Genomic DNA, 18,429 nt, shown 5'->3' with positions numbered 1-18,429 from the left:
TGCCGAGGCGCTGCCGCGGGGGTCAGGCTCGGGGCCCAGGCCCGGCCCGCGCTGCCCCGCGGCCCTCAGAGCTCGGCGGCCGCGGCCCCGGCGGGCTTCGCCGGGAATCGCCGGTTCTGCCCCGTCCGTTAACAGCGGCGAGCGACGTCGGGCTTGGGCTGCGCTGGGAGGGCGGGAGGCGGCGCCGGGGGTTCAGGGTCCCTGTGCCGGTGCCGCCGGGTCCCGGAGCCGGGAGCTGCCTCGGCGCGCGCGCGACCCCTCAGGCCGCGGGGAGGGGGCGTGGCCGGCGCGGAGTGACGCAGCGCCCAGCCAATCGGGTGGCGGCGCCGCCCCCCGCCCGCCGGCGATTGGGCGGGGCCAGCGAGGGGGCGGGGCCAGCGCGAGGCCGCGGCGGCAGGGCGGCCGGGGCGGCAGCGAGGTAAGATGGCGGCAGCGCCGCTCGCCCTCGGCGCGGCTCTCGCGGCCCCTCGCCGCGGCCTCTGCGCGCTCCCCGGGGAGCCCCGCCGACCCCGCGCCGCCCGCGGAGGGGGCCGGGTACCGTCCCAGCTTCCTGCTCCGGTAGCGCGGGGGCCGTTTGCCTCTCGCGAGCGCCCCTCGCGCGCGCGGACAAAATGGCGGCGGCGGATGCGCGCGTGCGCGGGCCCGGGGAGCAGCACGTGCGGGGCCGGGACCGGCGGGGACGGGGCTGTGCGGGGCCGGGACCGGCGGGGACGGGGCTGTGCGGGGCCGTGCGGGGCCGGGACCGGCGGGGACGGGGCTGTGCGGGGCCGTGCGGGGCCGGGACCGGCGGGGACGGGGCTGTGCGGGGCCGTGCGGGGCTGATGCGGGTGATGCCGTGAAGGGCTGAGGTGGGTGTTACGGGGCTGGAGGGACGCGTGTGGACACTGAGGGGCTGGGGAAGGGGCTGGAGCACAAAGGTGCTGGGGAGGGGCTGAGGGAATGGGGCTGTCGAGCCTGGAGAAGAGGAGGCTGAGGGGAGACAGGAGCTGGGAGTCGACATCTGCTCCCAGCTAACAAGAGGAGTTGGACTCAGGGTGCCCCACGAGAGGTTGAAGCTGAGGCAGAACCTTTTCCCTGATTGGGGTGTCAGCCCTGTGCCAGGCTGCCCAGGGAGCTGGGGGAGTGCCCAGCCCTGGAGGGACCCCAAAGCAGCTTCAGGGGCTTTTCCAGCCCCAGTGATTCTATGAAAGGCTCTGTCAGTGGGGGTTAGAGGGCTGCCTGTGGGACACGTGTCCCTGTGCCCATGCTGCTGGCAGCTCAGGGCAGATGTGTTGCCTGTGCGTAGAAATGGGGTTGCAGCGGATTTAAAGGTTCCCTCCGACAGTGGAAGCAGCAGCTCCTGCAGGAGCCTGTTCCCGAGGCTCAAAGAGTTTCACTCGTGTCCCTGCTCTGCGGCTCCTGCAGGTGTTGGCATGAACAGGATCCGCATCCACGTGCTGCCGTCCAGCCGGGGCCGCCTGACGCCGCTGCCGCGGCCACAGGAGCCGCTGCCCTGCGCCTTCAGCCCCCGGCCGTGCTCCCAGCCCCGGCTGGAGGGGCAGGAGTTCTGCATCAAGCACATCCTCGAGGACAGGGCTGCTCCCTTCAAGCAGTGCAGCTACGTGTCGGCCAAGAACGGGAGGCGCTGCCCCAACGCCGCACCCAAGCCCGAGAAGAAGGATGGGTGAGTGCCTGTGTGCCCTGGCTCCCCACCTCTGCACCTCACAGGGGTAAAGCAGGCAAGGGGAACGTCCTTCTCCTGCCTCACACAAGTGCCTCCCACCTCCTGAAGCATTTTTAAGCTAGAAAAAGGCTGGACACTGTGGAGCTGCCTCGGGCTGCTGCCCTCTGCCATCAGGAGGTGGCTGCAGAGATCCAGGTCCTGTGTCAGAGCCCTGTGAGCACCCAGAGCTCTGCTCCCCTCGCTGCCATCTGTGCCTGCACCTAATCCTCAGCACAGATCAGCTCTGGCCCCGTGTTCCGTGGAGCTGGTGACCTGGTTGTGCCATTTGCTCGCTCGTGCATGTGAAGTGTTGTGACTGCTGGGGATGGAAGGACCCAGAGGGGTTGGTGGTGGTCTGTGAGGGCACAATTTCCCTTATGGCAGCGTTGGCCCACGTTTCATTCTCAGAGATCAGGGGGATGAGGACACTGGAAGTCTTCATCCTGCCCCTGATCCCTCTGTGGGTCAATCCCACGTGGGCCAGCCTGGAAACTGAAGAGTCCCAGTGTGACTGTTTGGAAGCAGAATCGCTCACCTGAGTGGCTTTAGCTAAAAACCTCCTTCCTGTCGCTGCTGCCGTGCCCCTGGCTGCCAGCTCCAGGGCCAGAGGTGGCCCTTCAGCGCTGCTGTGTGGTCTGGGAGCCGCCCGGGGCCCTCTGGCACTCCCCAGCGGTGCCAGCAGGCAGTGTCTGTCTCTTGGAGGGAGCTATGGGGGTGTGGGATGTTCTTTGCAGGTGGCAGGGAGGGCTGCTCACCGAGGGGCTGGCTGGGTTTGCTGCGGGAGCGCCTGGAGCTGTGACGAGCCTCCGCTTTCTCCCCTCAGCACGTCGTTCTGCGCCGAGCACGCCCGCAGGAACATGCTGGCACTCCAGGCTCAGATGAAGAAGTCCAACCCTGGGCCTGTGAGCGAGGCTCTGCTGTGCCAGCTGAGCTCTTATGCCAAAACAGAGCTGGGCTCGCAGCCTGCAGAGAGCAGCCGCAGCGAGGCCAGTCGCATCCTGGGTGAGCGCTGCCGGGGCTCTCGGAGCTCTGTTCTGTGGGGTAGTGCCCGGTGTCGCCTCTTAAACACGGTGGATGAAACATCCCAGGGGCCTGTGTGGGCCAGGTCCTGTTCTGCAAACCCTGGTGTGTGTCCTGCCCGAGCCACGTCCTGCCAGGCCCAGCCCCGCGGCTCTGCTGCCCCTCGGCTCCCCTCGTGCCTGGGCCAGCCTGGGGTGGTGCCTCTGCCGCAGGGCTCGGGGTGGAGCTTCTCTGCTGGGGTGGCTTGAGTGGGAACAGCCCTTTGTGCTTCCTGGGAGGCAGGAGCCTGGCAGTGAGAGCTGGGCAGAGGAGCCTCGTGAGGTTCAGCAAGGGCAGAGTCCTGCCCCTGGGGAGGAACAGCCCTGCCCAGGGAGGGTGTGGAGGCCTCCAAGCCTGCCTGGACACGTTCCTGTGCCCCCTGAGCGAGGGGAACCTGCTTTAGCTGGGGCTGGGGCTGCAGCAGCTCTGCAGGGCCCTGGGTTCTGTCACACCACAGTGAGTTTGGCTGCCCCAAGTCGGGGGGTTTCCTGTTGCCCCCCGTCTCCTGCTCACACCGTGGTGGTTGAGCTCCTTGTGTCTGCAGAGCTGAGCTCCTGGGGGTCTCTGGCTGCCTCGTGCTGGGGCTGGGCCCGTGTCCCATCGCTCAGGGCAGCTTCTCTGTTCAGATGAGGACAGCTGGAGCGACGGCGAGCAGGAGCCTGTCAGCGTGGAGCAGACGTGGCGAGGGGACCCCGACAGCGAGGCCGACAGCATCGACAGCGACCAGGAGGATCCCCTGAAGTGAGCTGGGTGCTGCTGGCCCGGGGTGTGTGTGTGTGTGTCTGTGTGAGGGTGTCACAGCGTGTTGTGAGCTCGGCGTTGTGCCAGACGTGACGCTGTGTGCGGCTGCCCCTGGACTTTGTGCCTGGCTGAGCTCTTGGGCAGGGCTTGGGCCTGAGGGTGCTTCTGGGGAGGATCTGCTGCTCATCCTCTCTGTGTGGAGACCCTCCTGGGTGATCTCTTCCCTTACAAGAACACATGCACGCCGTGTTTCTGCCACCACCCAGCCCGTGTTTCTGGCCCCGCTGTGTGCCCGTTGGTCAGGGGAGGAGCCCCAGGGGACCCTTCCACGCCCTGGGCTGAGGTCTGGGTGTCTTCCAGGCACGCTGGCGTGTACACAGCCGAGGAGGTGGCTCTGATCATGAGGGAGAAGCTGATTCGCCTCCAGTCTCTCTACATCGACCAGTTCAAGCGCCTCCAGCACCTCCTGAAGGAGAAGAAGCGCCGGTACCTGCACAGCCGCAAGGGAGAGCACGAGGCCATAGGCAAGTGCCCGACCCCAGCCCAGGGCACGCTCACAGCCCTCCAGAGGTGGTTCTTTACCCCTTCCAGAAGCAGCTTTCAGAGCAGGGCTGCACGGGGAGGCTGGAAGTGACCGAGGGAAGGGTGTTTCGGGGCCTGGCCCCGCAGGTCGCTGTGGTGTGGGTTACAGAGGCTGCCGGGCTCCTCTGCTCTTCAGCGTGCTCAGGAAACAGCCCTGTTTGTGTGGGGTTTCGTGTTTTCAGTTGGTAACCACACGTGGATTGGTCTCTGGCGGCGGGAGCGTGTTTCGGGAGCTGCTGCACTGACAGGCACCTCCTCAGCAGAGGGAAGGCACCTCGGCACGCTGCTGGAGGCAGGAGCTCGTAGCAAGGGCACAACTGTGGGGCAGGGCAAGAAATGCCTCCTCCTGGAACAGCTCATCCTGGATAGTGGCACGGTGCAGCTCGCTCCTGGGTGCAAATGCCCAAGTGTGGCACATACCAGTTTGGTGGGGCTCATTTGCAGCAAACCAGTAGCAGGGGAAGCAGGTCCCGAGCGTCCCTCTGCAGTTACAGCTGGGAGTGCTCACGGGAAGCTGCCAGAACTAGCACAGGAGCGAGCTGAGCTGGGACAGACCCCTGTCCTGCCTGCAGGAAGCAACAACAGGATTACTCTGCTGGCCCACGTGCCCCTGGCTTGCACCAGGAGAGGTCTGGGGGATGGAATGTGCTTTGTCACCTCCCCGTGTGAACGAGAGGTGGCTGTGTCGGCCTCCAGCTGCTGGAGCAGCTCTTGCTGCCACAGCGAAAGGGAAGGTGGCAGCTCTGGGGTGTTTTCTGACCCTGCCACCCTCCCCTCTCTCTCTCCCTGCAGGCAGCAGCCTCCTGACAGGCCCCGAGGGGCTGATGGCCAAGGAACGCGAGAACCTGAAGCGGCTCAAGTGCCTGCGGCGGTACCGGCAGCGCTACGGCGTGGAGGCTCTGCTGCACCGGCAGCTGCGGGAGCGCAGGGCGCTGGCCACCGACGGCACAGCACAGCAGGTGTGGCCACCAGCTCGGGCACGGGGCCACCAGCAGCCATGGGGCCACCAGCAGCCATGGCCACCAGCTCAGGCACAGGGCTACCAGCAGCTGCTGGTAAAATCCAAAGCTTCCCTTTACCTGGCTTCTGAAAGTTGGAAGATAAGTCTGAGAAGCCTCATGGAGTGAGACACCTGAGCTGAAATCCTTCCAGCTGAAATGCAGTGTTGCTGCCCCGGTCCCTCAGCCCTGTTTAGTGGAAGCTCAGCTGAGGAGGGTGTGAGGAGCTGGGGAGGGGACTGAGAGCCCAGTCTTGGCATGTTTTGAAAGCAGGACACAGCTGAGGGGGTTTGTCTGGGACAGAGCCAGCCAGCTCCAGCTCTGGGCTGTTCTCTTGGGCTTCCAGGCACACACCACCCGCTCCAGCCAGAGGTGTTTGGCCTTTGTGGACGACGTGCGCTGCTCCAACCCGTCCCTGCCCATGACCCGGCACTGCCTCACGCGTATCCTTTTCACCTGGCAACTCTGGGCTGTGTCTGAGCCTTCTCCTTGGCCCTCAATCAAGGCCATCGGTTTGCTGTAGCCGTTGGTTTCAAACAGGAGCCCAGAGCAATGTGTCCCGGTCTGTTGGTGCTCCCGTGCTCATGGAGCGGCCAATTCGTGTGGGAGCCACAGGAGCCCAGCCAAACCCTTCCTGCTGTGCCTGGGCTGCTCTGCAGCACCCCAGTGGCGTGGCCCCTTCGCCTGGAAGTGGCAGGGGAGTCCCACAGAGCCCCAGGATGACCTCTGAGTGTGTCAGAGGAGGGTGGAATTGATTCTGCCTGGTGCTGGGCACCAGCAGCTGACCTGAGCAGGGTCTGAGCCCTTGGTGTGGGTCCTGCTGTGTGTGTGTGGGAGGATGTGTCTGACTGCTCAAGTGCTCAGGGATCCTTGGGGAGGATCTGAAGGAGATCAGTACAGGGAGAGGCTGCCCAGGGAGCTGGGAGAGTGCTCAGCCCTGGGAGGATCCCAAAGCCGTGGTGCTGAGGGCTGTGGGTCAGTGCTGGGCTGGGCAGGGTGAGGCTGGGGGGAGATTCCAGGAGCTTCAGGGGCTTTTCCAACCAGAATGATGCTGTGAGGGAGCAGTTCTGGGCTCTCTGGGGCTGCCACACACAGGTTGTTCTCGGCTCTCGCCTGTGTGTGAACTGCCTCGAGCTGAACAGCCTGAGAGCAAACCCCCAAATTCCCCTGGGACGCCCCCAGCTCAGGGGTCACCACCCCAGCGTGGGATCACAGCTCTGCTCTCGGCGTGGCGGGGGCTGGATGTGTCCAGGAGCAGGTTGGGGCCGTGTGGGAGCTGCCCCAGCAGCTGCTGGTGCTGTGAGTCAGGAGAAGCTGCGGCCCCGGGGTCGCAGAGCAGAGCTGGCAGCCGGGGGAGGATCAGCTCCTCCTCTGCTTTTGTTCCTGGTGTTGGCAGGGAGCAGCCTGGGGAGCAGGAAGCTGCTTTGTTTTCTCTCCAGCGACCTCAGACTGCAACATAAAGACAGGATAAATACCTCTAACGCGGCTCGAGCCGCTGTTTGCAGCTGGCTGGGCTGAGCTGGGCAGGGAGTGGAAAGAGGGAGGTTGGATTCCCCGAGGTCTGAGCTGTCAGCTGACTTTCACTGACACAAACAAGGTTTTGCTGGGGTAGGTCGCGCTGAGCTGAGCTGAGCTGAGCTGATAGCATCTGCAGCCTGCTGTGCCTCGGGCAGCCGCGGCGTTGTTTGCTTTTCAGGAGCTGGGTTGTTTGTGGCTGTGCTTGCAGGGACCCGGCCAGCCGGGCTCTCGGGGCTCCAGGTGGAGCCTGAGGGCTTCTCCTCTTGGCAATCCACCCAGAACAGCCACTGCTTGATCTGGGAGTCGCTGGGAGAGGGAGCAGTCTGCCTTCCCCAGCCCACTGCTGACAGGGAGGTGCTTCCCCCACTGCGTCTGCCCTTCGGGGGGCTGGGGAATTTGGCTGCCCCGGGCTGGGCTCCCTCCTGGGGCACAGCTCAGGGGCTCCCCACAGCCTGCCAGGAGCCACAGCTGCGGGCACAGGGAGAGGAGCAAAGGGTCAGTGTGACACCCAGGCAGCTGAGCCTGGGGCGGGTTTGGTGCTGGTTTGTGTGCCTTTGGAAGTTGGGGGTTGGTTTTTCTCCCTCTCATCAAACCTGGAGAAGGGCTGAGCAGCTACTTCGGGTTCACACAGAGGTACCTGACGCAAAAGGCTGGATCTGCATGTGAAACCTCCCGTGGCCTGAGCTGCAGGTGGCACCTGCCTGGGGGTGATGCCTCAGGGGGCTGGGGGTCCCCGTTCTGAGGGGTTGCAGCTGGTGGAATCCCCGTCACGGGGCCATGGGCAGGGCCTTGCTGGGAGTGTGAGGCCCTGGGGACAGAGCTGCTGAAGGCAGGAAATCCCTTTGACACCTGGGCTGGGAAGGAGCTTCCCCACTGGGGAGGAAAATGCGGCTGTGAGCGCTGGGCCCGGTGTGAGGCTCCTGCAGGCGCCGTGCCCGTGGCTGTGTGGGGCTGGGAGCCTCCACACCACGGTCCAGGAGGGCTCTGCCTGCCCCAGCCCGCGCTGGAGGCTGCTGCTGCCCTGGGGCCCGTTTGCTGCCGCGCTTGGGACGTGACTCGGCCTTGGAGGGACGCGGTGGGGCTCAGGACGCCGTTGGCGGGGGGTGCTGGGTCTGTGGGAGCGTTTCTGTACCTCCATCCCCTGCAGGTTGCCCTTGACCGCTTCCCCCGCCCTCAGACATCTGCCAGGACACCAACCAGACGCTGTTCAAGCCGTGCCAGGGCTCCGAGGAGGTTCCGTGCAACAGGCCCGTCGCCGCCAGCCTGTCGGAGGAGCCGTGCTGCCCGCTGCACCTGCGCCTGCCCCCGCAGATGTACGTGCCCGAGCAGGTCCTGGCAGTGCCCCAGGAGCTGGAGGCTGCCCCCACGGACCTGTACCTGAGCGCTGCCGAGCTCCAGCCCACCGAGAGCTTGCCCCTGGAGTTCAGTGATGTAAGTGGTGCCTGGTCCCTTGCAGAAGAGCCTCCCCACCAGCGTTCCTGTGTCCAGGTCGTGCTGGAACCCTCAGGGAACAGGCTGCAGCTCCCCAGGATCGATGTGCTGCAGAGCTCTGCCTCCCCAGCACACACACTGCACAGTTGCCTGTGGCAGGGGAATCTCTTGGAGGATGTGGAGGGAGTTGTTGCCATGGGGCTGGTGGCTGCCCCTGCCCTCATTTCAATCCTCATCTTGGGGGCTTTGTAAAGAAGAAGATTTCCCCCCCCACCTTCTCTCCCATGATGAATCCATGAGGATTTTAATCCCCAGATTATTCTGGTGTCCTGCATACATGTTAAGCCTTAACGTGCTCGAAATCCTCTGAAATTCATCCAAACAGAAAGATGCCGTGGTCTGGAGCTGCAGAGAGCAAAGGCTGCTGCAGGGGCCAGGGGATGCTCCCCTGGGCACGGGGGCAGGCCCCAGCCCCCTCCCTCTGCTCTGGAAACAGCCTCTGTGGGAGCTGGGGAGGGTTTGTTTTCAGGGCAGAAATTAAAACCATAACTGTCTCCCCCAGCTCATCCTTGGAGAGGGTCCCCTGCTCCAGGGCAGGACCCAGCACCTCCTCCTGCCTCCCCCCTGCTGCCTGCGGGGCACAGGCTCCCTGCCACAGCCCCGGCTGCCTGCCATGTGTGTGTGTTTCACCTCACGCTGTGCTGGGCTGCTGCTGCGCTGCTCCTGAGCCTCACACACCCTCCAAAGCCAAAGCAAACCCCGTCCTCCAGCAGCAGCCTCCCAGGAATCGCCCCCAGAGCACCTCCATCCTGGGCACGGGCTGAATCCCTGCGAGGGGCAGCTGTGGGGTCCCTGCAGGCTGCTCCTGGGGCAGCCCCTCGGCGGGACGGGTGCCCCAGACCTCGCTCTGGGTGGGGGCTGGCCAGGGTCACACAGTTTCTGGAGGAGGCCCCTGCAGCTGCCCAGGCTGAGCTGCTCCCGGTGTGTTCTCCCACAGGACCTGGACGTGGTGGGCGATGGGCTGCAGTGTCCCCCCTCCCCTCTGCTCTTCGATCCCTCCGTGGCCCTCGATCCAGCCCTCAGAGACGTGGCCGAGGCCCCCATAGACATCCTGGCCCTGGAGGAGCCGCCTCCCCCCGGCCTCCCCCCGGCGGCGCCGGCAGACAGAGGCAGCTCCTCTGTCCACATCTCGCTGCTGGCCGAGCCTCCAGCCGAGCTGCCTGCACAGGTACAGCCTCAGGAGCTGCTGCGGCTTCCAGCTCCTGCTCTGGGGGCTTCCAGCTCCTGCTCGGGGTGAGCCACAGCCCCCGGGGCTCTGGAGGCTGCGTGTGCCCAGGAGGAGCAGCCCCCGTTTGCCCCGTGGTCCTGCAGCCAGCCCCGGGGAGGGGGCAGGGGCAGGGGGGTGGCTCTGCCACGCAGCAGAACTCAGCCCCTGCTCTGCCCAAGCTCTGGCTGGTGGTGGGAGGGTTGTGGTGGCCAGAGCCCGGCCCCGGGGCAGGGACGGGACAGGAGCCGCCTCTCCGTGTGTGGGATGAGCGGGGCTGTGGGGGCTCCCTGCCGGGGCCACCGGCTCGCTCCCAGCCGGGGAGCTGAAGGGGATCTGGCGGCTCCTTTCCTCTCCCTTCGAGCCTCTTGTTCACTGGCCCCGGGTCCCTCTCTGCGGCTCCTCTTCGGAGGTGGCCTGGGCTGTGGCCCCTGTCCCTCCCCTGCAGGGCCGGTCCCGGCTGGCAGCGAGGGTTGGTGCTGGGGGTCCCCCAGCCCCGCAGCCCCCCCAGGCCCTGAATGAAGGCCGCTGGCTTGCTGTAGCCGTCGGTTTCAAGCAGGAGCCCAGAGCAATGCCTCCCGGTCTGTTGGTGCTCCCGTGCCCGTGGAGCGGCCAGTTCGTGTGGGAGCCACAGGAGCCGGGGCTCAGCCTCAGCCTGCCCGGACCCGGGCCCAGCCCCCGGCCCACGCAGCCCCTTCTGTGCCCCACAGAGTCACCAGAGTCACCAGCCCCCGGCAGCGGGGCCCGGGGACGCCGTCGCCTCCAGCCAGAGCCGCGCCGCAGCCGCCAACGGGAGCCTGGAGCCGCCGGCCCTCAGCTGAGCCCGGCCCTGGGCAGGGGGGACCCTCACCCCACCGCATCCCTGGAGCTGGGGAGGGGGCCCAAACCCCCCAGGGAGGACCCCAGACCCTCATCCCCTGTGGGGACAAGGACCTATGGGCAGGGGTAGGGGGACTTCGAGGCTGAAGGGAGGGGGTGTGACTCGAGGTTCCCCCCACAATAAAGCCATGGAGGTGGGTGCTGAGTGTCCCCATGTCCTGAGGGAGGGGTGGGCTCAGGAGTGTGGGGGGGGATCGTGGCTGTCCCGGAGGTGCTGAGCACCCTCCGGGGAGGTGCTGTGTCTGTGACACCCCTCCCTGCTCCCAAACCTGCCGCTGGAGCCCCCCACCCGTGGGCATCACTCCCGTGTTTCGGGGGGGACGGGGACACGGTGGGACGGTGCAGCACGAGGCCGCATTCCCGGGGGGGTCTGGGGAGCCGGTTCCCCGGGGACAGGATGTGACAGCAGCGGGACGACCACCGGCCCCGGGACCTTCCTTCCAGCTCCGGGACCCTCTCGCCCGCCCCAGGACCCCCTCTCTGGCCCCGGGACCCCCGCGCCAGCCCCGGCATCCCCCCGCCGGCCCCGGGACCCCCGCGCCGGGCCCAGCATCCCCCCGCCGGCCCCGGGACCCCCGCGCCAGCCCCGGCATCCCCCCGCCGGCCCCGGGACCCCCGCGCCAGCCCCGGCATCCCCCCGCCGGGCCCGGGACCCCCGCGCCAGCCCCGGCATCCCCCCGCCGGGCCCGGGCGCGGATTGGCGGCGGTGGGGGCGCGGGGCGGGGCCGCCCGGTGCAGCCGTGACGTCAGCGCCGCCGCCGCCGGGCCAGCCCCGGCCCGGTGCCCGCCATGGTCCCCGCGCCGCCCCGCGCCGCCGCCCCGCCGTAGCCCCCGGTGAGTCCGGCCGCGCCGCGGGGGGGAGCGGGCGGGGGGGGACCCGGGGAAGCCGATCCCGCAGCCCGGGCCACCGGCAGCTCCCGCGGCGCGGGGCGGGGGGGAAGGGGCGGGAGGGTCCATCCCGGAACGGGGGCCCGGGCGCTGGGAACGGGGTGGGAGTCGGGGGGAAGCGGCGCCGGGCGACCCGACCCCAACCGGTGCATCCGCGCTGTCGCCTCCGCGTGTCCCCCGGGCCGCTGTCCCGGCGCATCCCCGCCTGGCCCCGCTCCCTGCGCGCCCCGGCCCCGCCGGCCCCGCGCCCCCCAGCCCTCCCCGCTGCACCCTGCTGTGTCTCCAGTGTGTCCCCAACTGCATCCTGCCTGTCCCCAGTGTCCCCAACTGCATCCTGCCTGTCCCCAGTGCATCCTGGTGCGAGTCCAGTGTCCCCAGTGTGTCCTGACTGTCCCTCGTGTGTCCCCTACTGTCCTCCATCCCACCCTCTGTTCCTCACTCTCCCCAGTACATCTCAGCCGTCCCCTGTGTGTCTCTGCTGTCCCCTCACTGCATCCCAGCTGTCCCCAGTGTCCCCTCACTGCATCCCAGCTGTCCCCAGTGTCCCCCCTGCATCCCAGTTGTCCCCAGTGTCCCCACGCTGCATCTCAGCTCTCTCCAGTGTCCCCAGTGCATCCCAGTTGTCCCCAGTGTCCCCACGCTGCATCCCGGCTGTCCCTGGTGTGTGTCCCTGCCGAGTCCCCGCTGTGTCCCTGCCACCCCGAGGCTGTTCCTCCCGCACACCCTGCGTGTCCCCAGCGCATCCCGTTTGTCCTCAGCCTGTCCTCGCTGTCCCTGCTGCGTCTCGGCTGTCCCTGACCCGTCCCCACCGTGCCCAGTGCGTCCTGGCTGCCTCGGGAGCAGCCCAGCAGGCTCGGGGACACTCAGGGCTGTCGCTTCACGTCCCCAGGCTCGTGATGGAGACCCTGGCATGTGGCAAGCCAAGGCCAGGGCGCCGTGGCCATGCTGTGTGGCCGTGCTCTGGGTGCAGGGGACGGTTCTGTGCCGCGCTGGCACCTCCAGAGCCGCGTGGTTTGGGCACGTGTGTCCCGTTGGCAGCGGATGCCAGTGACCAGGGAGGATGACAGAGGCTCTGGGGGTCCCTGGCTCTGCCATGGCCGTGTTTCCCTCCTCACTGAGACCCCTGCGCTGCCCCCACGGGGCCTCATGCTGGGGGAGGGGACGGCTGCTCCGTCCATCTGTCGGGGCCCCCCCCGGCCGTCCCCCGCCGGCGGGGCCTGGGGGGGCCGCGGGCTGCTCTTCCCCTGCAGACACAGCCTCACTTCCCCCCTGACGCAGCCGGAGCCTCCAGCCTCGGGGCCGCTTCCTGCGCCGGGGGCAGCAGGAGGGGACGTCCCTGTGCCCACGGGACGCCCCCGGGACCCGCCCGGGGCTGCAGCGGGACGGGGGCGCCACGGCTGAGGCTGCCGGCGAGGGGACACGGTGCTGGCGGTGTTGCTCCCAGCCTCGCCGCCTCCGTCCCCCCCAGCCCCTCGTGTTGTCACCTCCGGTTACCCCCGGACTGTCCCCCCCGCGGGTCCGGGTGAGCTGGGGGCACGTGGCCCCGAGCGAACCCCAACCGCAGCCTGGCTCGTAGGGGGTTGGGGTGGGGGCCACGGCCGCTGGCCACGGCCCGTCTCTGTCTGCAGCCCGGGGGTCTCCGGTGGGTTCCCGAGCTCCTGGAGGGTTCCCTCTCCGAAGGACGCCGGTGCCCCAGGGGGGTCTCTCTCCGTGAAGGGTCCTGTACCCCCGGGGTGCCCGGTGCCACATGGGGATGGATGCCCCGTGCGTCTTCTGCCGGGGTCCGTGCTGCGCCGGTGCTGCTTCTCCCGGGGGTCCCCGGACCCCCCGCGCGGGCTCCCCGGTGCTCCGTGCCCGGGGCCGGCGCTGGCGGAGCCGCGCACCGGGGGCGGCGGCGGCCCCGGCTCCTCCCCGGTCGCGGCGGGAAGGCGGAGCCGAGCCGCCGCCGCCTCCCAACAATAGCGCGGCCGGGCCGGGCCGGGATGGAGCCGCCGCTGCCGCCGGGACCGGCCCCGGGGCCGCGCTGAGCGGGGCCGGGAGGCGGCGCCGGGAGCCCCGGGCGTGAGTGTGCGGCGGGAGCGGCGGCGGGGGGCGGCCGGGGCTCGGGGCCGGGGCTCGGGGCCGGCCCCTGTTCCGGTACAAACGGGGCCAGCGGCGCGGGGAGCCACCGGCCCCAGCACCGACGGGAGCGCCGGGAGGAGCTGCCCATCCCGGGGCCGCGGCGGGTCCCGGCGGAAGCGGCGCAGCCCCGGAGCCCCGGGGCCGGTCTCGCGGGAAGCTGCACACCCCGGTGCCCCGGGGCTCCTGTGCGTGCCGGCGGTCAGGGACCGGCGCCGGGGCCGGGCTCCCTGCGCGCCCCGGCAAGGGGCAGCGGCGGCTGAGCTGCAGGAGGGGTCCCCGGGGCCGCCGGTGCGGGGGTCGCGGCTGAGCCCCCAGGCTCCGTCCCCTCCTCAGTCCCGTTCTCCCCTGCAGGTGACACCGTGGAGGGACGGGGCTGGCGACGTCCCGGGCGAGGTAAAGGGGGTCCGGGCTGCCGTGGCCGGGGGGGGACGCTGCCGGGGGCCAGCGGGGACCCCCCGGGGCCTGACCCACGTCCCCCTGCAGACAGCGATGTCGGAGAGCGCGGCCGAGGCACCGGGAGACGGGAGCCCCGCGGCACCGGGCGAGACGGGCACCAGCCATGAGCTGCTGCAGCGGCTGCGGGAGCTGGAGGTACGGGGGGACCACCGGGAGCTGGGGCCACCGAGAGCCAGGACCACTGAGAGCCGGGGCCACCGTGCCTCCAGGTCCCTTGAGCCATTCCCACTCTGTCCCCAGGCAGAGAACTCAGCCCTGGCCCAGGCCAATGAGAATCAGCGGGAGACGTACGAGCGCTGCCTGGACGAGGTACTGAGGGGCACGGGGGGGCACAGGGGGGCACAGGGGGCACATGTACTCGTGCATGGACCAGGGCAGGGGGCTGCGTGTCCCTTCACACCAAACTCAGGCCCCTCCTCTGCTCCTCAGGTCGCCAACCACGTGGTGCAGGCTCTGCTCAACCAGAAGGTGGGTTTCAGGGGGGTGGTGGGGAGGCTGAAGAGGGTCCTGGCTGATGCCCCCTGCCCTGCCCTGGCCAGGACCTGCGTGAGGAGTGCATCAAGCTCAAGAAACGGGTTTTTGACCTGGAACGCCAGAACCAGGCTCTGAGTGACCTGTTCCAGCAGAAGCTGCAGCTCTCGGCTGGATCCCTGCCCCAGGTGCAGCCGGGGTGGGTGGATGGGGAGGGTGTCACAGGGCAGAGACCCCTCCCCAGAGCCTAACACAGTGTCTCCCTCCTCTCCAGCTGCCGCTGCACACGCTGCCGGTGCCGCCGGATGCCCCGGAGAGTCCCCAGCTGGGCTCTGCCGAGCAGCCGCCCCCGCTGCCGCCCCCCAGCCGCTGCGTCCCGCTGCCAGAGGTGGGTACCGGCGTCCCCAAACCCTCCCTGAGCCCGTTGTGCCCCTTCCCAACCCACCTCCTGCCTCTCTCCCTGCCCCGCGGTGTCCCCAGCGCGTCTCCCTCAGCAGCCCCAGCGCGGTGCCGGGGGGCTCGGTGCCGGCTGCCCGCAGGGTGACGGTGCCGGGACCCCGCAGGTGATGCCGCTGGTGCCGTCGGGCAGCCCCGGGCTCAGCCCCGGTGCCTCTTCCCTGGACGCCCTCTCCCCCTTCTTCAAGAAGAAAGCGCAGATCCTGGAGGTGCTGCGCAAGCTGGAGGAGACAGACCCTCTGCTGGCCCTCACCCCGGGCTCCCCCGGCTCCCCCGAGCCCTGCGCCCCCCCGGGCTGGCCGCCCTGCCTGCTGCGGGGGCCGGGGGCTGCGGGGGGCTGGCGGGGGGCCGAGGGCAGCCCCTGCTCGTCGCCGGAGGAGCCGCGGGGGGCTCTGCTCAGCGCCTTGGCCGAGCAGCTGCTGCGGGGAGACGCCGGCTGCTGCCGCCGCAACGGCGAAGCCCCCGGGGGCCCCCCCCGGCAGCGGCGCGGGGACCACCCGGCGTTCCTGGGGCTGCCCCCATACCCGGGCGAGGAGACCCCCGAGGGCGGCTTCGCCCCTCTCTCGCCCGGAGGGGTCCCCAACCCCCTGCCCTCCCCCCCCAAGGTGCTGAAGCTGCCCCCGGCCGGGGCCCTGCGCCTCAGCCCCCAGCTCGCCCGCGCCTCCAAGATCCCGTGTCGCAGCGGCAACGCCGAGCCCTCGCCGGTGCTCAGCCGCCGCGCCTCCCCCGACGCCCCCCCGCAGCCCGGCTCCCCCGAGCCCCCCGCCTTCCCCCCACCCCGCGCCTACGAGGCGGCCGAGCAGCCCCCGAGGCCGCCGGGACCCCCGGCCAGCGGGGAGCGGGCAGCCGCGTCCCCCCCCAGCGCCCGCCGTGGAACGGGGGGCTCGGCCCCCTCCCGCCGCCCCGGCAAGAAGCCACCCGAGCCGGGCTACCTGCCCTTCAAGGAGCGCCTGGCTGCCCTGGGCAAGCTGCGGGGGGCCGAGGGCCGCGAGCCCCCCGGGCCGGGGAGGCCAGAGCGGGGCCACGGCGCCGAGCCGCGACCCCCGGCGCGGGGGTGCCTGGGGGGCAGCCTGAAGCACCCTGAGCCGGCGCATGTCGGGGAGCCCCTGGCCCGCTGCTACTCCTCCGGCTCCATGGGCGAGCCCGGCAAGGTGGGGGGCAAAGGCCGCCCCGCCGGCGGCAGGACCCCCCCGCGGGCCCCCCCAGCACCCCCCACCAAGCCCACCCACAGCCCCCACGGCAGCCCCACCAAGCTGCCCACCAAAGCGGGCGCCAGCAAAGCCGGGACGCCGCGGGGCGAGGAGCCGGCGGGGGGCAAAGCAGCCGCAGCCCCCTCCCACAAAACCCCCGCGATCCCCGAGCCCCCCGCGCCGGGGCCGGCGGCCGGAGCCGCCGCGCACTCGGCCATCGAGGAGAAGGTGATGAAGGGCATCGAGGAGAACGTGCTGCGGCTGCAGGGCCAGGAGCGGGCGCCGGCGGGGGATGCCAAGGGCAAGGCGGCCGGAGGCTTGGCCAGTTGGTTCGGGCTGCGGCGCAGCAAACTGCCGGCGCTGAGCCGTCGGGGGGACAGCGGCCGCGGCCGGGAGTGGGCCGGGACCCCCGCGCCCCTGCGCCGCGAGGTCAAGCTGGCGGCTCGCAAGCTGGAAGCCGAGAGCCTCAACATCTCGAAGCTGATGGAGAAGGCGGAGGATCTGCGGAAGGCGCTGCGAGAGGAACACGCCTTCCTGCAGGGGCTGGCGCTGGAGAAGGGGCGGCCCCGCGGTCCCCCCCGCGGCCCCGCGCCCCTCCCCGTCATGTACCAGGAGGTGACGGCCGAGACCTTCATGCAGCAGCTGCTCGACAGGTCGGTGCCCGGCCGGGACCCCTTGTTGGGGAGGGTGGGTGTATATTTGGGGGGGTGTATCTGTACATTTGGGGAGGGGGTGTGGTGGTACCTGACGCCGGGATGTCCCCAGGGTGGACGGGAAGGACGTGCCCTACGAGAACCGTCTGGAGCACAAGCGGGAGCTCTGTGACCTGCGGCGGGTGCCTCCCGAAGCCAAAGACCCCCGGCTGTGCCGCCCACCCCGCAATGGCATCGTGGGACACCTGCGGGAGCCCCCGGACAAGGTCGGGACCTGCACCTGCACCCCCTCTTCTCCAGGCTCAGCACCCCCATTCCCTCAGCCCCTGCCCAGCACCTTGTGCTCCAGCCCCTTCCCCAGCTCTGGCCACGCTGCAGCCCCTCAGTGTCCCTGTGGCAGTGAGTGAGGGGCCCAGCACTGACACAGCCCTGGAGCTGCAGCCTCCCCAGGGCCCAGCACAGGGGACAATCCCTGCCCTGCTGCTGCTGATCCCAGCCAGGCTGCCCTTTGCTTCTTGCCCCCCTGGGCACGCTGCTGCCTCCTGTTCAGCCGCTGCCAATTAACACCCTCAGAGCCTTTCCTGGACCAACGTGCCCTTGTTGAACCTCCTCCCACTGTCCTCTGCCCATCGCTGCCACCGCTCCGAGGGGACCCCCGTGGCTGCTCCCCCCCATCCCCACCCCCCATCTTTCCAGGTGCCGGACGTGGGGCTGCGCGAGGAGCTGCCGTCTGACGAGAGTTTGTCCGAGTCGGGGCCGTCGCAGCACTTTGCTGGTGAGGGGGGAAATAAACCAGGGAAGGGGGGGAGGAACTGGGCCAGCTCCCGCCCCCTCCAGCACTGACACCGTCCCTGTGCCTCCAGCCTGCGGGTCCCTGACACGGACGCTGGACAGCGGGATCGGGACCTTCCCGCCCCCCGACTACGTGGGGGTCCCGGCTAAGAGCGCCCCCAAACCCCGGGGCCGGGCCGAGCCCCCGCCCGGGGCCGCGCGACCACCCGCCAGCACCAAAGTGCCGCGGAAAGCCCGGACGCTGGAGCGGGAGGTGCCGAACGCCGAGGAGCTGCTGGGGGTCGGCAAACCCCGGAGCGGCCCCTCCAGCCGCCCCCCGGCGCCCCCGGCCCCGCACGGCCACCGCGCCGCAGCCCACGGTGGGTGTCCCGCGGGGCGTGGGGGTGGGGGGGTCGCGGCGGGAGGGGCCCCGCGGGACGGCGCCCACCCCCCCGACGTTGCCCGCAGACGCCGGCGGCGAGGCCGGGAAGCAGCGGCGGGTCCAGCAGAGCAAGAACTGGACGTTCCCCAACGCCAAAGGCTGCGGCGGCGCCGACCCGTTCCTGTGCCCCGCGGCCGGGCTCGAGGAGCTGCACCGGCCCCCGCGGGTAAGGACGGAGTGGGACGGGGGTGTGGAGGCTGCGGGACCACCCCCCCCAGCGCTGGGGAGCGAGGGGGCGGGCACAAGGCGGCCCCTCACCCACCCCGTCCCTCCCCAGGCGCCCGTGTGCGACCCGTCGGGGCGTCGAGGGGCATCCCCGGAGCCCCCCCCGCCGCTGCCCCCCGCCCTCAGCGCCAGCAGCAGCCGGACCCCCAGCGCTTCGGACGTGGGGGACGAGGGCAGCACGGAGGCTCGTTCGCGGGACGGGGGGGTCGGTGCCCCGGGGCTGGAGCACTCGGAATCGCTCAGCGACTCCCTCTACGACAGCCTCTCGTCCTGCGGCAGCCAGGGCTGAGCCCCCCCCGCCGCACTCGCACGTCTTCCACCGCCTCTCACCCCCCCGTTCCCCAGCCGGGGGTGCTCCCCGGGGGTTGGAGGGGGGGATGAGGGGGTCCCGTTGCCCCTTTTCCTCCCTTCCCACCCCTCCACGCCCGGCTCTCTCTGATGGTGCTATCGCAGTGTACAGCCCCAACCCTCCCGCCGCCCCCCGCCCCCTTTCCCCTCGCGCCGGGTTTTTAACTCAATAAAACCGCCCTCCCCCGGTTTATTTATATTTTATAGACGTTATTGTGCAGCCGCTGTCGTCTC

The 18,429-nt window shown here is 69.9% G+C and overlaps 2 protein-coding genes and 2 non-coding genes across 5 annotated transcripts; all 4 read left to right on the top strand.

The window, feature by feature from the left end:
* The first annotated feature begins 363 nt into the window (after positions 1 to 363).
* KANSL2 (KAT8 regulatory NSL complex subunit 2) lies at positions 364 to 13,559 on the top strand. 2 transcript variants are annotated; one of them, XM_062015398.1, is made up of 11 exons: positions 364 to 418; positions 1,405 to 1,663; positions 2,526 to 2,704; positions 3,388 to 3,502; positions 3,863 to 4,030; positions 4,881 to 5,043; positions 5,429 to 5,525; positions 7,778 to 8,031; positions 9,029 to 9,259; positions 10,006 to 10,308; positions 13,535 to 13,559. In XM_062015398.1, the coding sequence occupies exons 2-10, from the start codon at positions 1,413 to 1,415 to the stop codon at positions 10,114 to 10,116; spliced, it is 1,569 nt and encodes a 522-aa protein (XP_061871382.1). In that variant the 5' UTR covers positions 364 to 418; positions 1,405 to 1,412; the 3' UTR covers positions 10,117 to 10,308; positions 13,535 to 13,559. The 2 variants fall into 2 exon arrangements, with proteins under 2 accessions (XP_061871382.1, XP_061871381.1); XM_062015397.1 differs by lacking the exon at positions 364 to 418 and adding an exon at positions 538 to 558.
* LOC133628026 (small nucleolar RNA SNORA2/SNORA34 family) lies at positions 5,572 to 5,699 on the top strand. The gene has a single exon (XR_009820486.1). It is a non-coding gene; the product is annotated as a small nucleolar RNA SNORA2/SNORA34 family (small nucleolar RNA).
* On the top strand, positions 9,804 to 9,931 carry LOC133628027 (small nucleolar RNA SNORA2/SNORA34 family). Its single transcript, XR_009820487.1, has one exon. It is a non-coding gene; the product is annotated as a small nucleolar RNA SNORA2/SNORA34 family (small nucleolar RNA).
* NCKAP5L (NCK associated protein 5 like) lies at positions 13,372 to 18,401 on the top strand. Its single transcript, XM_062015390.1, has 12 exons — positions 13,372 to 13,576; positions 13,667 to 13,774; positions 13,880 to 13,948; positions 14,069 to 14,107; positions 14,179 to 14,298; positions 14,385 to 14,498; positions 14,674 to 16,409; positions 16,522 to 16,675; positions 17,106 to 17,184; positions 17,273 to 17,560; positions 17,649 to 17,788; positions 17,900 to 18,401. Exons 2-12 carry the CDS (start codon positions 13,673 to 13,675, stop codon positions 18,134 to 18,136), a joined length of 3,078 nt encoding a protein of 1,025 aa, XP_061871374.1. The 5' UTR covers positions 13,372 to 13,576; positions 13,667 to 13,672; the 3' UTR covers positions 18,137 to 18,401.
* The last annotated feature ends 28 nt before the right edge of the window (positions 18,402 to 18,429 follow it).

This window comes from Colius striatus, chromosome 26 (genome assembly GCF_028858725.1).
Source record: "Colius striatus isolate bColStr4 chromosome 26, bColStr4.1.hap1, whole genome shotgun sequence".
NCBI classification, from domain to species: Eukaryota; Metazoa; Chordata; class Aves; order Coliiformes; family Coliidae; genus Colius; species Colius striatus.
Note: the sequence above shows the minus strand (reverse complement) of the source record. Positions and strands in the feature narration are given on the sequence as shown.

Excerpts from the sequence above, each read along its gene's own strand:
- KANSL2 (XM_062015398.1), top strand. The coding sequence starts at position 1,413 with ATGAACAGGATCCGCATCCACGTGCTGCCGTCCAGCCGGGGCCGCCTG. Across the intron at positions 3,503-3,862 it reads GACCAGGAGGATCCCCTGAA|GCACGCTGGCGTGTACACAG; the intron begins GTGAGCTGGGTG and ends GGTGTCTTCCAG. Across the intron at positions 5,044-5,428 it reads CCGACGGCACAGCACAGCAG|GCACACACCACCCGCTCCAG; the intron begins GTGTGGCCACCA and ends TTGGGCTTCCAG.
- NCKAP5L (XM_062015390.1), top strand. The coding sequence starts at position 13,673 with ATGTCGGAGAGCGCGGCCGAGGCACCGGGAGACGGGAGCCCCGCGGCA. Across the intron at positions 13,949-14,068 it reads ACGAGCGCTGCCTGGACGAG|GTCGCCAACCACGTGGTGCA; the intron begins GTACTGAGGGGC and ends TCTGCTCCTCAG. Across the intron at positions 17,789-17,899 it reads AGCTGCACCGGCCCCCGCGG|GCGCCCGTGTGCGACCCGTC; the intron begins GTAAGGACGGAG and ends GTCCCTCCCCAG.